This window comes from Cygnus olor, chromosome 14 (assembly GCF_009769625.2).
Source record: "Cygnus olor isolate bCygOlo1 chromosome 14, bCygOlo1.pri.v2, whole genome shotgun sequence".
NCBI lineage: Eukaryota > Metazoa > Chordata > Aves > Anseriformes > Anatidae > Cygnus > Cygnus olor.
Genome location: NC_049182.1, coordinates 7,760,918 through 7,778,132, shown reverse-complemented (window position 1 = coordinate 7,778,132; position 17,215 = coordinate 7,760,918). Strand labels below are relative to the sequence as shown.

Genomic DNA, 17,215 nt, shown 5'->3' with positions numbered 1-17,215 from the left:
CCCTTACCTTCAAAAAATCTTGTGTGGTTCTGGAAGTAGAAAACAGAGTTGAACCATGCTATGGTTAGGAAGGACCCCAATCACAACCTGACCAGGCCAGGAAGGAAAAGCCCCTTTCTCTTCTGCATCCTAAGGAAGATGGAGCAAGACAGATCACTGTCTGCCCATTTCTATGTTGCACTTCCTCAAAGGTGCATTCATGGGTGGCACAAGCAGTCTGCATGGATTTGCTCAGATATGAAAGCAGCACATATTTCTCCTGGCTTGGGGGAAGACGTTAACCTTTATTCTTGAACGCTGCAGAATATTTTCCTTATAAAGACTTTTCTACAGTTTTTGCTCTGTATGATTCTTAGAAAGCAGTTCTTCAGGAATTTCAAACCTCGCAAGCCAACTTGTAGGGAATTATTTATTATTACTTATAGGCTCGTAATATCTACCAGTATATAGCACTGCAGGATACTGTATGCAAACAGCTTCTATCCCAAAATGCATACAGTCCAAAATATATGAGTAGGCAACTGTAGACAGAAACACCAGGGCAGAGCAAACGGACAGATGGACAGAAGTAGGTGGACATTTGCCATTTAAACATAGCCACAACAGAACAGAAATATGCAGCATCTCATAGGCAAGTATTTTATAGCATGTGCTCATCTGCAGTCATAGGCAATGCTAACACTAACAGGCTACATCACTGGATGCTAATGCAGGTGGACCATAACGAAAACAACCGTTAAGAGCTCTGGTTCCAGCCTTATAATTAGCTTGGCACCTACAGATCCTTGAGGGGCTCAACCAAGCCCTACACAGCTCAAGGTTGAGTAAAACCCACATAAGACTACAGGATACAGCCCAAGCCAGCACCTGGTGGGCATACCGAGTGGGTAAGTTCCATACACAGCCCACAGGCATTAGTGTTTTCTCCCCAAACCCAATATGTGTAAACCACATTGTCCAAAATCCAAATGAACTGGAGTTCCCTTTACCTATATATCATCAGAAAGTTTAGCGCTGGATAGTGGTTTCTACCTCAATTAGGTTTGGTGACCTTCAAGGTGCATTGGGGTTTCAACCCAAATTGGCAGCTTTGGTTCAGATTCATTCTGTGGTTTGGCTTAAAAATCGAAGTAAAGTTTGGAGGTAGCAACCTTCACAGAGCTTCCTGCAGCATAGCTCTAATGCAAATGAACTGGATAAATGGACCTGACTGTGTGAACCAGCTGTGGAACAGGCAGATGATGTTTCAGGTCCCCTCCAGGCCTGTTTTTCATACAGCTTGTGCCTGGAAAAATCATTTTAAAAACAAATCAAGGATCAAATACCACAGAAGGACTGAGTGACTGCACCAGAGAACAGACTAGACAGTGACCGACTGGCCACATGTGAACATGACACTGCTTTGACAGCCCTGTGTAAAAAGTGATAGCCATGCTTACATTTATGCCTTCCATGTTCACATTAAACCAAAACCTGGAATAAATTAGTTATGCCTTGCATATTAAAGCCACAGATTGGAAGCTTATGCTTTGATTTCGCAGGAGTTTCTTCCCCGAGCACGAGCAGCAGGGTATGCAGAGGGGAGAGAAAGGGAGTTCAGGGACATGGACATGGAGTGGATGAATAGTACCCAACATGCTGTAGAAACCACACGAGAAGGTGTTCCCCCCCCCCCAAGGATTGTCTCACTTCCTCTCCTCCCTTCTCCCCACCCCATTATCAGCATTTAGGACATGCCTGAGTTTTCTTGAGCAGGTTTGCTGTGCTCATTAAAATAGAGTGAGTGCTTATTGGCTATAATGAGCACTCATTAAATTCTTCTAAGTGCCAGGACTGTCCTGTGGAGCTGAACACACCCAGGTTCTGGGAGGAGAGCTCAGGAGTGGGAAGATACTGGAAATCTGTTTTCCACAACAACAAAACTATAAAACTTTCCCCTCCTTTTTTTGCTCTGCAAGCACTGGGGTAGCTCAGACCTGTTAAGCAGCAGTTCCTGCTTACTGACTGCTCCAGTCGTTCTCCGGCCCCAGAAGACCTCTCAGCTCCTCTTATCAGAACAGGAACAAATTAAAGATTTTGCGTATTTGCATCTCCTCATTTGAGAATATCCCTACATTTGTTATTTAGAGATAAAAGTGCTTCTAAAAATTCACTTAGCAAAGTGGTTTTCTCAGCCTTGGGGAACGGCGCAGAAGGAATTGCAGAGTGGGATCCAAAGCAGCCGGCGAGGCTGCAGGAAGAGCAGATCAGGAGATGAACGGAGCTGTGCCCACACGCAGCACCTCTTAAACACATGTGCTGCAGGTGGCAGGACTTGCTCAACCAAGCAGAAGGCCACACAAACGTATCTATAACTTAATCTATGGCTGTACCACTCCTGGCACCAGCTAGGCCACATCTGCAGTGTGACAGGCCCTCCCGGTCCCCAGCTCCAGCCACACGCAGAGCTGATTGCAGTGGCTCAGGCTTGAGGCCCAGCCCTGTCAGACTCCCCACAGACCTCACCAGTCAGCAAAGCAGCATCCTCAGCCGAACACTCTTCAAGACCACACACCAACTGCCCCTGAGGACCTGCCTGGTCTATTTTTAATCTGTTTGGCCAAGTCATTAGGTCCCAACACAGCTAGCAAAGCTCTAACTTTAAGCTATAAGAGCCTCACACTTGGCTGCTGGGCTCTCACCACTCTTTCAGTGAGAGCCCTATAACCGTAAAGCAGTTCCCATTACAGGATTCAGTGCTACAGTCTATGCTTTCATCACCAAAAGCTGTTCATCATCCACTAACATTAAAACATATGAATTAACTAAAAACATACACAAATATACTTTACCCTGGACTAATCCCCAGTGAGTCACAGAGGGTGAGGGACTATTTAAGGAAACTTAAATAGTTTCAGACAACAGCTTGAAGAGCAGCACATCCCCTAAAAAGCCAGTATATAGGCTGGTGGGGGAGAGAGTGCTGCTGGAAGGGGGAGGTTTCTTCAAGTGTCCCTAGCAGATGATGCTTCTGCAGGTGGCCTACAAAATGCAATGGATCAGGAGTAGGCTGTGAGGGCAAAAGGATCAGAGTAGTTCACCTCGTTTCCCAAGCGGTCTGTAGAGAGCAGACTGACCATCATCAAATAGCAAAAATCACGGGACTGGCATTCCAAATTTAGGTTATTCTGGATAAAGTTGTTTTAAAAAGTGAGTATCTGAAATCCTGTTATCTCATGCTTCGGCTAATAATCATACTGCTGTCTGCAGGACCAGGATACAACCACATCTGCTATCACCTCAGAAATACCAATTTTTCTACTGCATTAATGTAATTACCACAATTCAGCAGAAGATATATAGCAAAGTGGCATCAATTGCATCAGAATAAATAACTGGCCTGATTAAGAATTAATTGCTCCAGTTTGGCTCACCCTTCACCCACTTGCAGGAGCTTTTTGTGGATTACTGCTTTATAATTGCTTGCTCCCTAAACATACAAGCATTACAGCCTTCTGCACACCTTGATAGCATACCAGTTAGAGAAAATGAACTCTACATGTTCCCATGACACTGTATCCAGCAGACAAAATACTGTAAGTCAGAGATTGTTTACTCAATTCTCATGGCCCATTAATGACATAATACTGGACACAGCTGTGCAGGACTTCACAAGACCAAAGCAGAGAAAGAAATGCTAGGAGACTTCAAATGCACTACTCGCATCAGAGCCTGGCTGGGGAAGTCCTTGAAACTGGTCTAGGAGATTTTAACCTTACAGTTCTCTCACAAAGTAAATCCAGGATTAAAGCCTCAAACTTGGTTTCTCTTGAAGATCCTAATGGTCCTAAAATAGCCCCACCTGACCAGGATGGCAGTGACTGCTTTGAAAAAGGGGGGGACAAGTAATTTCATTTTCTCTCTGCCTGATCAAATTATCTAGTGAAAAACTGGTAAGGACTGCCTTTTATAAAGGCTTTGCCACATCCTGACTTTTGGTGTGTTTGAGCAAGGGGGGCAAAGTTCACCCTATAAAAAAAGGCACCCCTTTTTATCCCCAAAAGTTTGAGCAGAGCTCAAGCGATGTGCTGGGCACTTAAGGCTCAGAAACCACCATTTGCCCCAGTGCAACCTACCTCTCAGTACAGAACTCCTACGTTTTTTCAGGGACTTCTGGAGAGCTAAGTTCAGCCAGGGAGCCTGTGCAGCAAGCGAGTGCTGCTGGCAGGGCTGACACGCCAACCACAACACAACAAAAATGCTCCACCTAAATACTGTACCCAGAGACACTTTGGAAATTTTGTTTTACTTCTATGAAGCTTTTTGAACTGCATTTTTATGACCTTTCATACATTTCATTTCAGTACGTGAACTTTCCCCAAGAGAAAGGCAAACCAAGTTTCACGACTTCCCAATCATGGAGAAAAACAGAAAACACTTCAGAGAAAGGCTCAAACTCATTCCCAACCCCCAATTAAAAATACCTTTATCCATTAATTTAAAAATACCTTTTAATTAAATGTTGGGGGGGGGCTTTACATAAAAATACGTATATATAATTATATATAAAAGTGTGTATAGATATATATCAATAGGAATAAGAAGGAAGAACGTGATTTGTGATGCTGAGATGATTCCTCAGCCTGGCAATCCTGCAAACATCCCTAATAGTCATCCTCCAGCAGGAAAAAAAAAAAAAGGGATTGTTGGATAATTTTTTTTTCCTCCCTGTAACAACAGCTATCCATAGCAACTAAAACACTCATTGAAGCCGTATCTGAATTCATGCACAGAGAAACAACCATCACCCTCCCTCATTTTCCCTGCAGCTTTTAGGGTAACCCCCACTACTTACAATTGTGAAGTTCATAACCTTCAGAATCCAGATGGTCATAGCAAGGTTCACCAGGATTAAAATCATTAGGAGCAGCACAAAGAAATAGAGGCATCTCTTCCTCCAGCCATAAATCCCCACTTTGTATACCTGGGGTCCTTCCGAGGTCTGCATGGTGCTCCTGTGCGCGTACTGTTCCTGAGGCATCTGAAATAATCACAAAAAAAATAACCACGTGTATTAAGCAGCAAGACAAATCCAACGATAAAAACTGCTGAGGACTTGTGTCTGTGCCTGTTAGAGGTTTAGTTGTTTGTTTGGTTCCCCCCCTCTTTCTCTCAGTTTACCAGCTGGGCAGCATCTTCTTGAATCACCTTGGTTCTGCATTATTTTTCTTGCTGCTTACTCTATGCAGTACCACACTGAGAAAAATTTATGTATTAGATGTATATATTTATAAACACACATAAGCATGCTGTCTAAAGGTATCCTATGGAGATCACTCTCAAATGACTCTGCTCACCGCCCCAGGTTTTGCAAGGCTGGCACTCCAGGGCTTTGAAGGATCCTGAGGGGAAAATTCTGTATGCACTTGGTGAAAGAAGTTGAGTTCAGCAGTTTGTTTTGAAGATGCAATATTACTTCTCAGAGGCTTTAATTCAACAACAACAAAAAAATCATCTCAAATAAAATCATTCCTTACAGCCAAAGAAAAAAGGCAAGGGGAAAACGTTTGTCTTTTTCTCCCCGCCTCCAACTTCATTAACCAAATAAATTTGAAGCACGAAGTTCTCCAGCTATCACAGCGCTAACAAATTGTCCCCAAATATCTACACCAATTTCACAAGGACTCTGACACCCTGGCCAGGCAGGCACAGCATGCTAGGACAAGACTGGAGCCAAGAGCAAAGAAAGGGGGAAGGAAGGAAACCTGGCACCAAGGAGACCAGAAGGGCTATGAGATGTGGCAGCATCCCCAGGAAAAGGTTGCTTTTCAGTCCCCCATGGCCAAGGCGAGCACAGCCACCCCTGTGCACCCCAGTACCCAGCTTGCTGTGGGCAGTCGGGGTCTGGCTGCCCGCTGTCGACGAAAGGAGACAGAAGCACTTAAATGGCATTGCAGCCCGAGGGGATGGAGGGTGGTGAATGGATGTTCCTGTGGAGGTGTTTTTGCCCCATGAATGTAGGTATTCACCTTCTTGCCCTCCACATTTGGAGTGTGGAAAGCCACTTTCATGGGCTTCCCCCAGGGAACAGATTCACACATTTTCAGACATGGCCACACAGGCTGATGATATCAGATCATCTCTAATAACGTGCAATTTGCTGGATATTTTGAATTTGAGACTTTAGACAGATAAGAAGCCACCAGACACATTCCTGTGCTACTGATTCAATATCACGGGCTTCTTCCTCAGGGTATCTGGCATCAATGCTTGCATTCAGTGAATTACAAAAATCACAAAACAGGGGGAAACAATGGAAGTTCCTCTCTGCGGGAGCATGATCCATAAGGGCAGAACAAAACAATGGTAAAAATAAGATGCTCATTGATAACAGCTTGCGTTTGTTTGTTTACCATTAGTTTCATAGTTTTTCCTTACTTTTAGAGGAATTTGCTAGTAGCTTCATATTCCAGCACCTAATTAAACACAGTGTGCAGTAGGAAATGTTGCAGAGCCCTTGGCAATGAAAGGGTCGACATAAGGTGAGTTTCTCCCTGGCACAACTTTTATTCAAGCATTGCTCTCGGGATGAAGTTAGCACTCTCTCTGTTGTCCCAATGCTGAAACCCATATGACTGGGACAAGAACTGCCCAAAGAACCAGTAACCTTCCTTTCCCCTGCCAGGCTGAGCTCCCTCCTCTCAAACAAAGGGCCTTCACGTGCTCACAAAACTACAACTACAGTAATGTGAGCCTCAGCCAGCTCTTCCATGCCTGCAAGCCTGACTTTTTTTTTCCAGCTTTCTCGAAGGGTTTAAAAAAAAGATCTTAGATCCCACCACAAACCATGCCTTACTTACAACCCCAGACTATCCTGGCCCCAGCTAACACATCCTTAGAGTGGGTAGGCTCAGCCAATTTAGCATTAAGGATCTGCATCACAGAAGAAAGGCATGTCTTTATTAAAGAGCAGTTTTGCTTGGTGTAAGTGGGCTCACCATAAATCACTTCTGCTGTTCAGACCAACTGGGGTATCCATCTCTGCGCTGCAAAGCCAGCCAAAGCACTGGCAGACCCAGGGCTTTTGACAAGGGGGCACATAGCAAGTTGCTCGCAGCAGATCCAGCTTGGTTTTCATGGGTCTTTTGGCTCACAGATGCTAAGTCAGCAACTGTAAACTGTGGAGGGCTTTGCAGCAGAGAGCTTGCCAGAAGGGAGGAGTGAAGTCACAAACAAATACATGCGCTTGGAGAAAAGCAGGCCTTTACACTGCTACAATCACTCAGCTCCTGTGCAAGGGAAATCTTAAAAAACAATAAATTACAGTTTCCACTACCTGAGGGAAATTATAACAACAACTACTGTACAGTCAAGGATTTTATTGCCTAATATTTTAACAGGGGATCCTGGAGAGCACATATTAAATGCAGCCTCTCCCTTGGAGAAAATGAATAAATTGCATGTCTAACCCTCTCACATCTTGAAAGGGGTCCGACCAATACGGAACAGTATGAAATACCCAGCTTAAAATATTTATTGCAAGACTTGTTTATTCTTTCTCTCCACCTCCCTTCCTCCCACTCCCCCTTGCAATCACTAGGACAGCAAAAATGCCATATTCAGGTGGGGGAAAATTTTGCAGACATCCAAGGAATTTATAGGAACAGAACATAACCACAAAAAGCAACTTGCATCCACACAGGAGCCTGATCTTGAGCATTTCTCTGGTTTAGATAAAATATTAAGCTCACAGCTGCCCTGACAGAGATAGAGCAACTGAAGTACTACAACACACATGGTGAACACGACCTAGTAATACAGTATAAATTTATAACAAGAAAATAACATGGGAATCATAGATGGGACGTTCCCTCTATATAAGCTCTCACAGAGCTACACTTAAAGCTATATATGATTTCTAGCTAGCATTCCTTCCTGCAATGTGGCTACCAAACAAAAATGCTCGTGTTTGTAGTTCTCCAGAAAGAGAAGAAAAGTGATGGGCATTGAGTGCTGAGGTATGTCAAGCAAACGCGTAGGCTAACAAGGACCATAAGGCACCTGCTTTAAGGAACAAGCAGCACCCACTATCAATAATCTGCTCTGTGCAGGAGGGAGAAGTACGCTAGTAATAATTTATATTTTAGCAGCTTCTCTTGACTCAAACATTATAAAGACAACCAGCAAATTAGGCACCAGAAAAGAAGTATTACTTTGAAAGGACATCCAGTGGTTTCATTTGCAAGGTACACCCCCTTTTCAATTACTAAGCTAAGGGGAAAGGCTGCTAGTTGCTTTTTTTGTTTGTTTGTTTGTTTAAATTTGGAATTGCTACCTAATTTCATAATATCCATAAAAATAAAATACTGAAATACAGCCAGAAGGGGGGGGGGGTGGGGAGGGAGGCACTCCTTCCCCAAAAGTCAGGCTTGAAAGCATCTGCCTGCCACAAGAGGACTTCAAGTCACACATGCACCACATTGGACTACCAGTACTGTATTTACCATAAAAAAAAAAAAAAAAACACAGGATGCAAATCATCACAGTTTAGCCACAGACAGCATTACCATGACTACAAAAGCATAGCCTGGAACCTGGGTACTCTTCAAAGAATTCTTGCTGTTAAAAAAATATGGGTAATAAGTTTTTGCACAATAGCTGTACACAGAGTCCTTAGATACAAACATTGCAAACAGAACCCAATACAAAATCCAGCCCAGTCAGATAAACTATTCATCTTTTCACTTTACCATACCTTCGAGACCCAGCCCATAACAAGAAAGATTTATCTGTTTTATTACAACCACCAGAAGAGTAACAGCACTGCATACCCTGATCCACACTGACTGCTTGCTGAATCCTTCTGGCAAAGAAGCTTCAGCACATTCTTTCAGTAAAGCTGAAATCAGTCTCAGCTGAAAGGCATCACAAGTCAGAACTGGCACTGAGTTTCCAAAACTCACATCAGATGCCGCTAGTTAAGGCACTAGAAGCCACTAGATCTTTATCACATGGCCCCTCGCCCTTCCACCACCTCCTCCTGCCCCTGCAGTAACATCTCGTGGGCAGAACACCGCTCGCTCCGGACACAACCTGGCTCACCAATTCATCAGACAAAATGTTTTATGTGCACCAAGACAGATAAACATCTTTCCCTTGCAAATACCATAGCTGTAATGTTTCTCGGCCATGCCAGCTTTGTAGGCTCAATGAGGGCTATCAAGAGGGTGAGGCATAACAAGAGGAATCAATAACGTTTCTATGCCACGGGGGTCTCTTTGATCAGTGTTTAAATCATGTGTGTTTAGTAATAGACTACTTTTAGGCTGAAAGGGGATTCAATCAGGGAAGGTGCCTTCTCCCTTTCGAGCCCGCTTGAAATTTACTGCTGAAAGTGCTCTAGAGCTCATTGAAATGACTCACTGCTTCACAGACCTAAAGCTCCTAAGTCCTGTGCAGCTGACGCAGCATCTCTCCTCCCTTGGCGTAGTGTGTCCCCAGCCAAAACACCAACCTCCCCGCTGGCACTGCAGCACTGCTGAGGCCAGTCCTAGCTCAGTGACAGCGGCTGCGTCTGTGCCCACACCATGCCACCTGGGGCTGCGTCCCTGCTCCTCCTTACACAGCCCGGCAGGAGCGTGCACCGAAGGCGGTTGGATGGGATGGAGATTTCCCATGGGGACTGCAGGGGTAGTACAAGTGGGGATGTGGCAGGTTTGGGGAAAGTGGCATTTATTTCCATGTATTTTTTGCCAAACTGATTTCCATAAATTTTTACATAGAAACCGTGAGCGCTGAGCCAGCCACATATTTATAGGGGACAAAAGGGTCTCTAGTCAAAATCAGCGGGTGTACCAGAAGGTGAACACATGCCAGCAAGAGGCTGGCACAGCAAATGTGCTGGTGTGCTTGCAGAAAGTTTGCTTAGCTGCCTGCTTGCATATAACCGAGGTGTAACAGCTTCATCAGAAAAACGAAGAGCATCCGACCCCAGGCTAACCTGTATCGTGGTGATAGGAACACATTTCTAGAAATGAGAGAGGTGGGCTCAAATTCCCTTGGGCCTTGGACCTACATCTCCCACATCTGCCCTCTCTTTGTATCCATGTAACCGACATCCTCTTCTCTCTTCCTTTGCTTTTTGAAACAGAAACCTTTTCTTTTGGGTTAAAATGAGAAAAAAACCTGCAGAGGTGTTCTCTGTCATATCACTGGAAGGCAATGTACTTGTGTTCGCTAGCTCGAAATGCTCTGCAGATTCAACCTCTTTAATTTCTCTGTCTTTTATCTGCACACTATCCACCAGGTTCAAAACAACAGACATTTCTGGAGCGTGACTGAGAACAAAATTTGGCATGAAGAACACTTTTTTGAGCCTTCCATCAACAAGACTTTTTGCCTCTTCACCCCCCATAAAACTCTCTCTCAAGCTTGACACCCCCAGGTCTGTTATTCCACCAGCATCGTGACCCAAAAGTGATTTATGGTCCCCAAAACTGAAATCCTCATTCTGTGCTTGTCCCTCTGCTTCTGTCAATAGTTCCCATTCCTCTATGTGTGGAGCAGGTTCTTCCATGTGCTGTGAAGACCATCACCAGTCAACACACATTTCTTGGGTGTCATGGCAATGTGTTACACGTCCAGAGAAACAAAAATAGGAAGGAAACAAATAATGTTTTCTTCTTTTCTGACTTGTTTCTTCCATCAGGGTACATCACATGTAGGGTTTTTCAAATATCCAGCTTGATATTTGCACATCAACAAACTTTGCTTGGTCTGCACAGTCCAACAGTCCACTAAGAAATATATCATTTGCCATTCCCACCTCTGAAATATCTCTAGGAAATTAGACTCACTCAGCACAGGGAGCTAGGGAGACCTTGGGGATTCATCTACTGATAAAGCATCTCTGATCCAGATCCCTCAATGCTTGAGGCTACTCCGTACCTCTAAGGTCTTGAGAGCTCATGTAATTTCCCCAGTCACCAGGGCTGACAGCATTTCAACACGAAATTCAACAAGGGCACCACAAAAGCCTCGGTTTATAAACCAGGAGCTTTGAGAAGGTGGACTGAACAAAAAGCTGAGCATGGGGCTTCTGCTCTGCTCAGTTGCTGCTTTGCATTCAAGGAGCACTTACAGCAGAAGCTATAAACGTATTAGAGTTTGCCGGAACAAAACAAAGTAACAGGCAGCTCCATCTCTGAATAGTCTCTCCTAAACCAAAGGTGGTATTTTATTCTAAAGTGCTGCAAGAGTCTGTGAGCAACGCGATGTTACTGTTGTTTCTCTTCTCTTGAGAAGACAAACATGTCTATTTTCTTATTTATGAGTGTTTCTTCCAAATTTCAGACCTTTTTCTTCATAGCTATCTCGTCTTGATATTTTTCTTTGTCAGAATTAAAGAGAAAATGGAAAGAAAAGTTAACAAGAAAGAAAAAATTGTTTTCAGTGAGTTATATATTGAGCTAGCCAGCAAAGAATGTCTTCCACAAAATGCCCCCCAATTTGCAGCAGTACATTCACACTGCATGCAAACATCGTCCCGTATTTGCTGCCTCACACGCTGGTTCCTTTGCACTACTCAGATGATGGAAGCAATCATGAGCCTATGTCCATCTGTGCCAAGTTTATAAAAGCTCTTTCCCACTGGAGTGTCTCAAAGCAGGGTGAACAAATACGAGAACTACACTAAAATAGCCAGCAGCAGGTGTGACTACAGGGGGCTGTGGGAACAGCAAGAGGGATATAATCAACTGAGTTTGAATCAGAAGGCAAGCTACAGGAGGTGATACTTTCCAGACTTCTGCCCCAGCATACTCTCACCCCACAGTACCAAGAAAAGAGATATGACTTGTAGGAATGTGCAAAGCAGGATCATAATATGGATTTATATGGCTGGAACCCAACCAGCATGGCACGAAGCAAGAACTGTGGGCTTAAGTGTGTGCCAAGAGCCAGAGCAAAGTCTCTGCAGTGATCCTGGATATATGCTCTCTAAAGTTAAACCTTGTTCTGCTGCATCTTCCCTCCATATAATGTGCTTACTGTGCTCATCCATTTATTCACTTGCACAGAAACACTTGCTTCTTAGTTTGCTCTTGGGAAGGACCAGGAGAAGGAATGCACATTTTAGGGTGTGCCTGTGGCTCTCTCATCTGTGTGCTTGCAAGAAGATGGGATCCTCCACTTTCACCTTATAGATTTAAGATACTCTGTCCACAGGTGCATATGCATGCACACACCCTTCAGTCTTTCTTGACACAAAGCAAAGCTTGAATACTTGACCTGGGTGGGGATGCAGAAAAGACATCTCTTGCAGAGGGAGGCCCAGGAGGAGCTGCCAAAGATAAGGAGGAAGCTGCCATCTCTCTCGATCAAATCCAGCCCAGGGCATTGCAAAGAGCCTCCCCTGCTCTGCCTGGACTCATCTGTGTCTCCAGCAGGGTCCTGTGAGAGCATGGAGTATAGCAAACAGCCCATCTGGATGCTCAGTCATCCCAAATTCAGACACTGCACCTCTAAAGCCAGGCAGTGGAGCTGACACATATTCCAGCCTGTCCGTCTCTCTGGCTCTTCAAATGCCAGATGATCAGATTTGTGAGGTAGGATAATACATGATCAGAGGCAGGAACTTAATTTTTTCTTGTTTTTTTAAACTAAGCTTCTACCTAGCAGTGAAGAAGTTAACAGGCTGTCTGGGTGCCTGAATTAACAGCTGCTGAGATAAGCAATAAAGCTCCAAGTCTGCAGGGTAAGATGGCAGGCTGTGCAGGCTCAAACAGTCCAGATCATATGAGAACTTCGTTTAACACAGCATTTTCACCACAGGTGTATTATCTGCAAAGCAAGCTTTGAGCCTCTTCATTTTCATATGTCTCCCTCTTCTGCAGCTCATCTCTGTCCTTCCTCTTATAACATTTGCCCCCATCAGCCTCCAGAAAACTATCTACACACCAAACCAACAAAGCCCTGACTTGGTTCAAACCAACCCATTTCAGCTGACCAACACTTTTAAAGGACCAAACAGGCGTGGTAGCAAGAAGATGCTCCCAAACCCCTTTGTTCTTTCCCCTCCATCACACATATAATGTTTGCATTTGCCGGATGTTATTCCCCGTAAAGATCTAAATATACTGAATCTTGCTGCATCCAGATAGGGTTTGCTGCCTACCCGAACCTGCTGTCCTCCCTTGGAGTTACCCTAGGTACATGCTTCCCCAAAGCTCTCACCCTGGCCCTCACTGGATCTGATGCACTTTTGTGGCCAACCTCACCTTGTCACTGAATGTCTTGGATCACCAGACTGAATGACTATTTAAGTCCTGTACACGTAGTCCTGCTGGATGTGGGAAAAGCAAACTGTGGGTCTTCCCCCACGAACCCAGCCAGAAACGCTTAGCGCTGTCCCCCTCTAAATTTTAATTTCCGTAATTCCTCGCTGACAGAAAAAACAAACAAACAAACAAAAAAACAACAAAAAAAAAATGGAAAGAAGTTTTTTTTTTCAACACATTAAATAACTTTGCTATGAAAATCCGAGGAGAAAACACTGGGATAAGCAAGAAAGTTTCCAAAGCTGCGAGAGGCGGACTCCCCCTGACACCTCCACCAGCCCTGATGAACACGCCGTGCCCGAGCTCTCGGCCCCAAGGCTGCCTTATAAGGTGGAGAGATCTCTGCAAGGCGAGGCAGGCTTCAGTGCTGCAACTAAAGGGATGAGAGCCCTGCCTAAGTCTGGCAGGCTCCTAAAGAGAGAGTGAGCTTTTTATCCTGTTTCTTAAGTTATTTGGGGAAAGAAACGCAGATCAAAAGAGAGGTTGCAGATAGAAGAGGCACTAAATTAATGTTTTTCCTTCTAATCTGCAGTACGTGGTTTCTGACTGTGCTGTCTGTTGCAATTTGCTAGCGTTTTATAAAACACAGAAATAATAAGCGTAGAAATCACAAGGCAATGAATGTTACCCGACTAGTGCCTCTCTGCCCAGCCTGGCCGTACCAGGTGACAGGGATAGTCAGTAACTGCCTGATAACCCCTGGACAAACACGCCTTCAACCCATCAAACAACTGTAACACAATATATGTATAAGTCCATTTAGCATGACTGAATAGCATTTTTCATTAAAATCTGCTAGTGACACATGGTACAGAGCCAACCTTTCAGTGGCTTCAGGTTATATGCAGACTTATTGCCCAAAATGCACAAGTTGGGAGTTATTCTGTCACAGCACTTGCACAGCCAGAGATGCAGCGCAAGAGTCGCTTTGCCTGCAGAATTATCACTGAAGCAAAGTTCGCCAGAAACCAACACCCAGCCTCGAACTCCTCCAATCCTTCAGCAAATGTGCCACAGCTACACATTCTCCACTTTCTCACTAAACAATGCTCTGAAAGCAGGAAGCCTCTTTGCGGAAGCACAGACGTGCAGCAAATCCGACCGGCCGCCCCGGGAAGGAACAATGCGGCTCTTACCTCTCTCTCGGTGGGAGATGAAAGCCTGGAGCCACGCTGGAGGCTCGGAGGAAGATGCAGCACTGCTTTCCGAGCCGCACGAGGCCTGGCCTGTGCTCATGAGCTGCCCCTGTCAGATTTTCCACCAGCAGAATTGCAGCCAAGTCCCTGCCCATGCCTGAAGAATTTCCTGAACAGCATTCCCGTTCTTTTTCTAACTGCTTTGAAACCACAGTGTCTGTACTTCAATAAGGCTTTGTCAGGCCAAGTTACAGCTACTGGTCTGGCTCCAGACAGCAATTGAAAACACATGTGTTTTGCATTAAAAGCCCCCTTCTCTGCACACACATTCATACACAGACACCCCTTTCTGCACTCAGCCCAGGAGTCTGCGTGGCTTGTGTTTGCAGCTATTCTGTTAAATTCTAGCCATTTCTGTCTAAAAGAATAAAAAGGTTATGCTGGTAGGGATTTTCTTTGGTAAGAAGGAAAAGGGGTCGGGAGGGATTCCCTTCCCACAGCTAACACCTCGCCCTGCCTCATCATGTTTTGCTGGTATCGGTGGTCATGGGTGCCAGGTTAACAGTCAGCTGAGCCAAACCCCAGTAAGCAAGGAAACACAGGAACTAAAATTCCAATTCACCACCACTCTCTTCTTACCTTTGCCTCTGCCTCTTCTAAAAATTGTGAGAAAAGAAAGCATATTTTTAGCATCTCTACACTCAGTTCAGCACATCAGGACTGTATCCTAATCTTGACACATAGTCCCGTATCTGCTTATACTAAAAATAATACAACTATTTTTGAGTACTTTCATCCCTCTCTGCTTTCCAGCTGTCCTAACCCTTTAAAAATATTTTAAGCACCTTGCATCTTTTTTTTTTTTTTTTTTTCTCAAAGAGCATTAACATTGCTCTGGTGTTGGCTTAAGGATAAGAAATAGAAGATATAGTGTTATACCTTTAATCAGAATGGGTCCCAGTTCTTAATATCTGTAATCATTTCCAGCCAGCACCATGGGTCGAGGCAGCGAACGCGAGCTCTGCAGCTCGAGATGCCCTGTGCCTGGCATATGCCTGTGAAGCAGAGCCGGAGTAGATGTGGAAATGCACATGGATGTCCTCCTTATTCCACCACAGCTAAGTCCCACCAAAGATGAAGCACAGCAGCAGAGTTGTCAAGGTAACAATATAGAAAAGAGACAGTTTAAAGAGAGAGAGTTATATTTTTTCCCTCTTAATGTTCCTTTTCAAAACTGTGCACTCCGCTTCTATCAGGTTATTCTGTTCTGTGATTTACAGAGGTGTGGAGTCTGGATGAAGTGTTTACAAGAGACAAATACAGCTGGGGATTGAAAACAGAGAGCCTTGTGGATAGTCTGATCCAGGGCTCACTGAAGGCAGTAGAAAGCCTGTTGCCTTCCATGGACTGTGGATTAGGTCCACAGCCAGGACTCATTTACCCAGCAAGAAGGAGAGATCTGTACTGGGGGACGAGAGCTCACAACACACACACAGGATGCCCGTATGGCCGACCTGCCCTATTTCCTCCATCCAACCTGTTTTAGGAGCTACTGTGGTAGCACCATGCATGGTTTTTGTCTGCACCCTGTCCTGGCCCCAAAATGCCCATTTAACTCCTGCAAAGAGCCACACGTTGCTTGGCAATACTGCCAACGTGCCCTGGCAGTGTGCATGGCCAGATTTTGACAGCGTGGATGAGCACCCGAACCACACCACCTTCAGCAGGAAAATACATGGAACAAGATGCTGCTTTGCAGAAGACACGGCAATATGAAACCACCTGATCCTTCTGCCTCAGTTTTCAAGACTATAAGCCAAGCAAAAGGCAGGCACGCAAGCCGACAAACACAACCAGTGGTGATAGCGTTTCAGATTTATTTGCACAGCTTGTGAGGAGTCAGTCTGTGCCAGAACAGAAACCACAGACTCTTGGATCACAAATCAGGAGAGCATCAATGCAGCTAAAAGAGAGTCTCCTAAACAGGCTACAATGGCAATGATAATATTCGTTGGCTTGGCAGGCAGTAACGGCTGAAACCACGAGCGCCGAAAGTCTTTGGAGTCTCTTAGTATAAATAAATTGAAATAGAAAAATATGAGCTGCAGATTCACGTAATTAGATTTTCAGTTCTACAAGACAATCGGGCATCTGCAGAGCTGTTTGCAAGATGATAGCAGTCCTTGCCTTCTGCTTTAAATTTCCCCATGGCTTTTGTTCAGCAAACCAGTTATGTATGGTGACAGGCAGGAACTTCAGTGGATCGAGGTACATGTTTTACGTTAAGCACGTGCTTCGGTGCTTTGTGGTCCAGGGCTTCTTTCAGTAGCCTGGCTCCCAGCAGGACTAATAGTCAGATCAGTTACCACATGGCAGTAGGGTACTCTGAAATTACTCACTTCTTTATACAAATATGGTAAATCAGTGGTTTTAAAATTTATCTCAGTGTGGATCCCTAAATATTTGCCAAAGGTGGTGCGTACCCTTTCAATAATTTCACAGAGAGAGATTTCCAGATACTCTACGCAAAACTCTATTTTTCTGTCATTTTTCACAGTTCCCTGGGGAACAGTCCACAGGCCTCCCATACATCTGTGGGCTGGAAACTACCGCTGGAGATAACTTAATCCCTTATTAAAAATGTAAATGATCTCTTCTGTTTATGTGCTTTACTTACTAACTTCAGAATATTTATACGAGCTAGCAGCGTGCTGGCAGGTAGAGATGTGGCGAGGTGACAGCATTAATATTGCATTTTTTCCA

The 17,215-nt window shown here is 44.6% G+C and overlaps 1 protein-coding gene across 8 annotated transcripts in view; it reads right to left on the bottom strand.

Moving 5' to 3' along the window:
• SGCD (sarcoglycan delta) overlaps window positions 1-17,215 on the bottom strand; it is a 333,594-nt gene that overhangs the window by 133,031 nt on the left and 183,348 nt on the right. For 2 of the 8 annotated variants that reach the window (XM_040573134.1, XM_040573136.1), the window contains one exon: window positions 4,835-5,020. In XM_040573134.1, the coding sequence (XP_040429068.1) occupies window positions 4,835-5,020 (186 nt within the window). Of the gene's footprint in view, window positions 1-4,834; window positions 5,021-8,734; window positions 8,842-14,452; window positions 14,602-17,215 lie in introns of those variants that run through there. The other 6 variants (XM_040573135.1, XM_040573140.1, XM_040573137.1 and 3 more) reach the window with 6 other exon arrangements.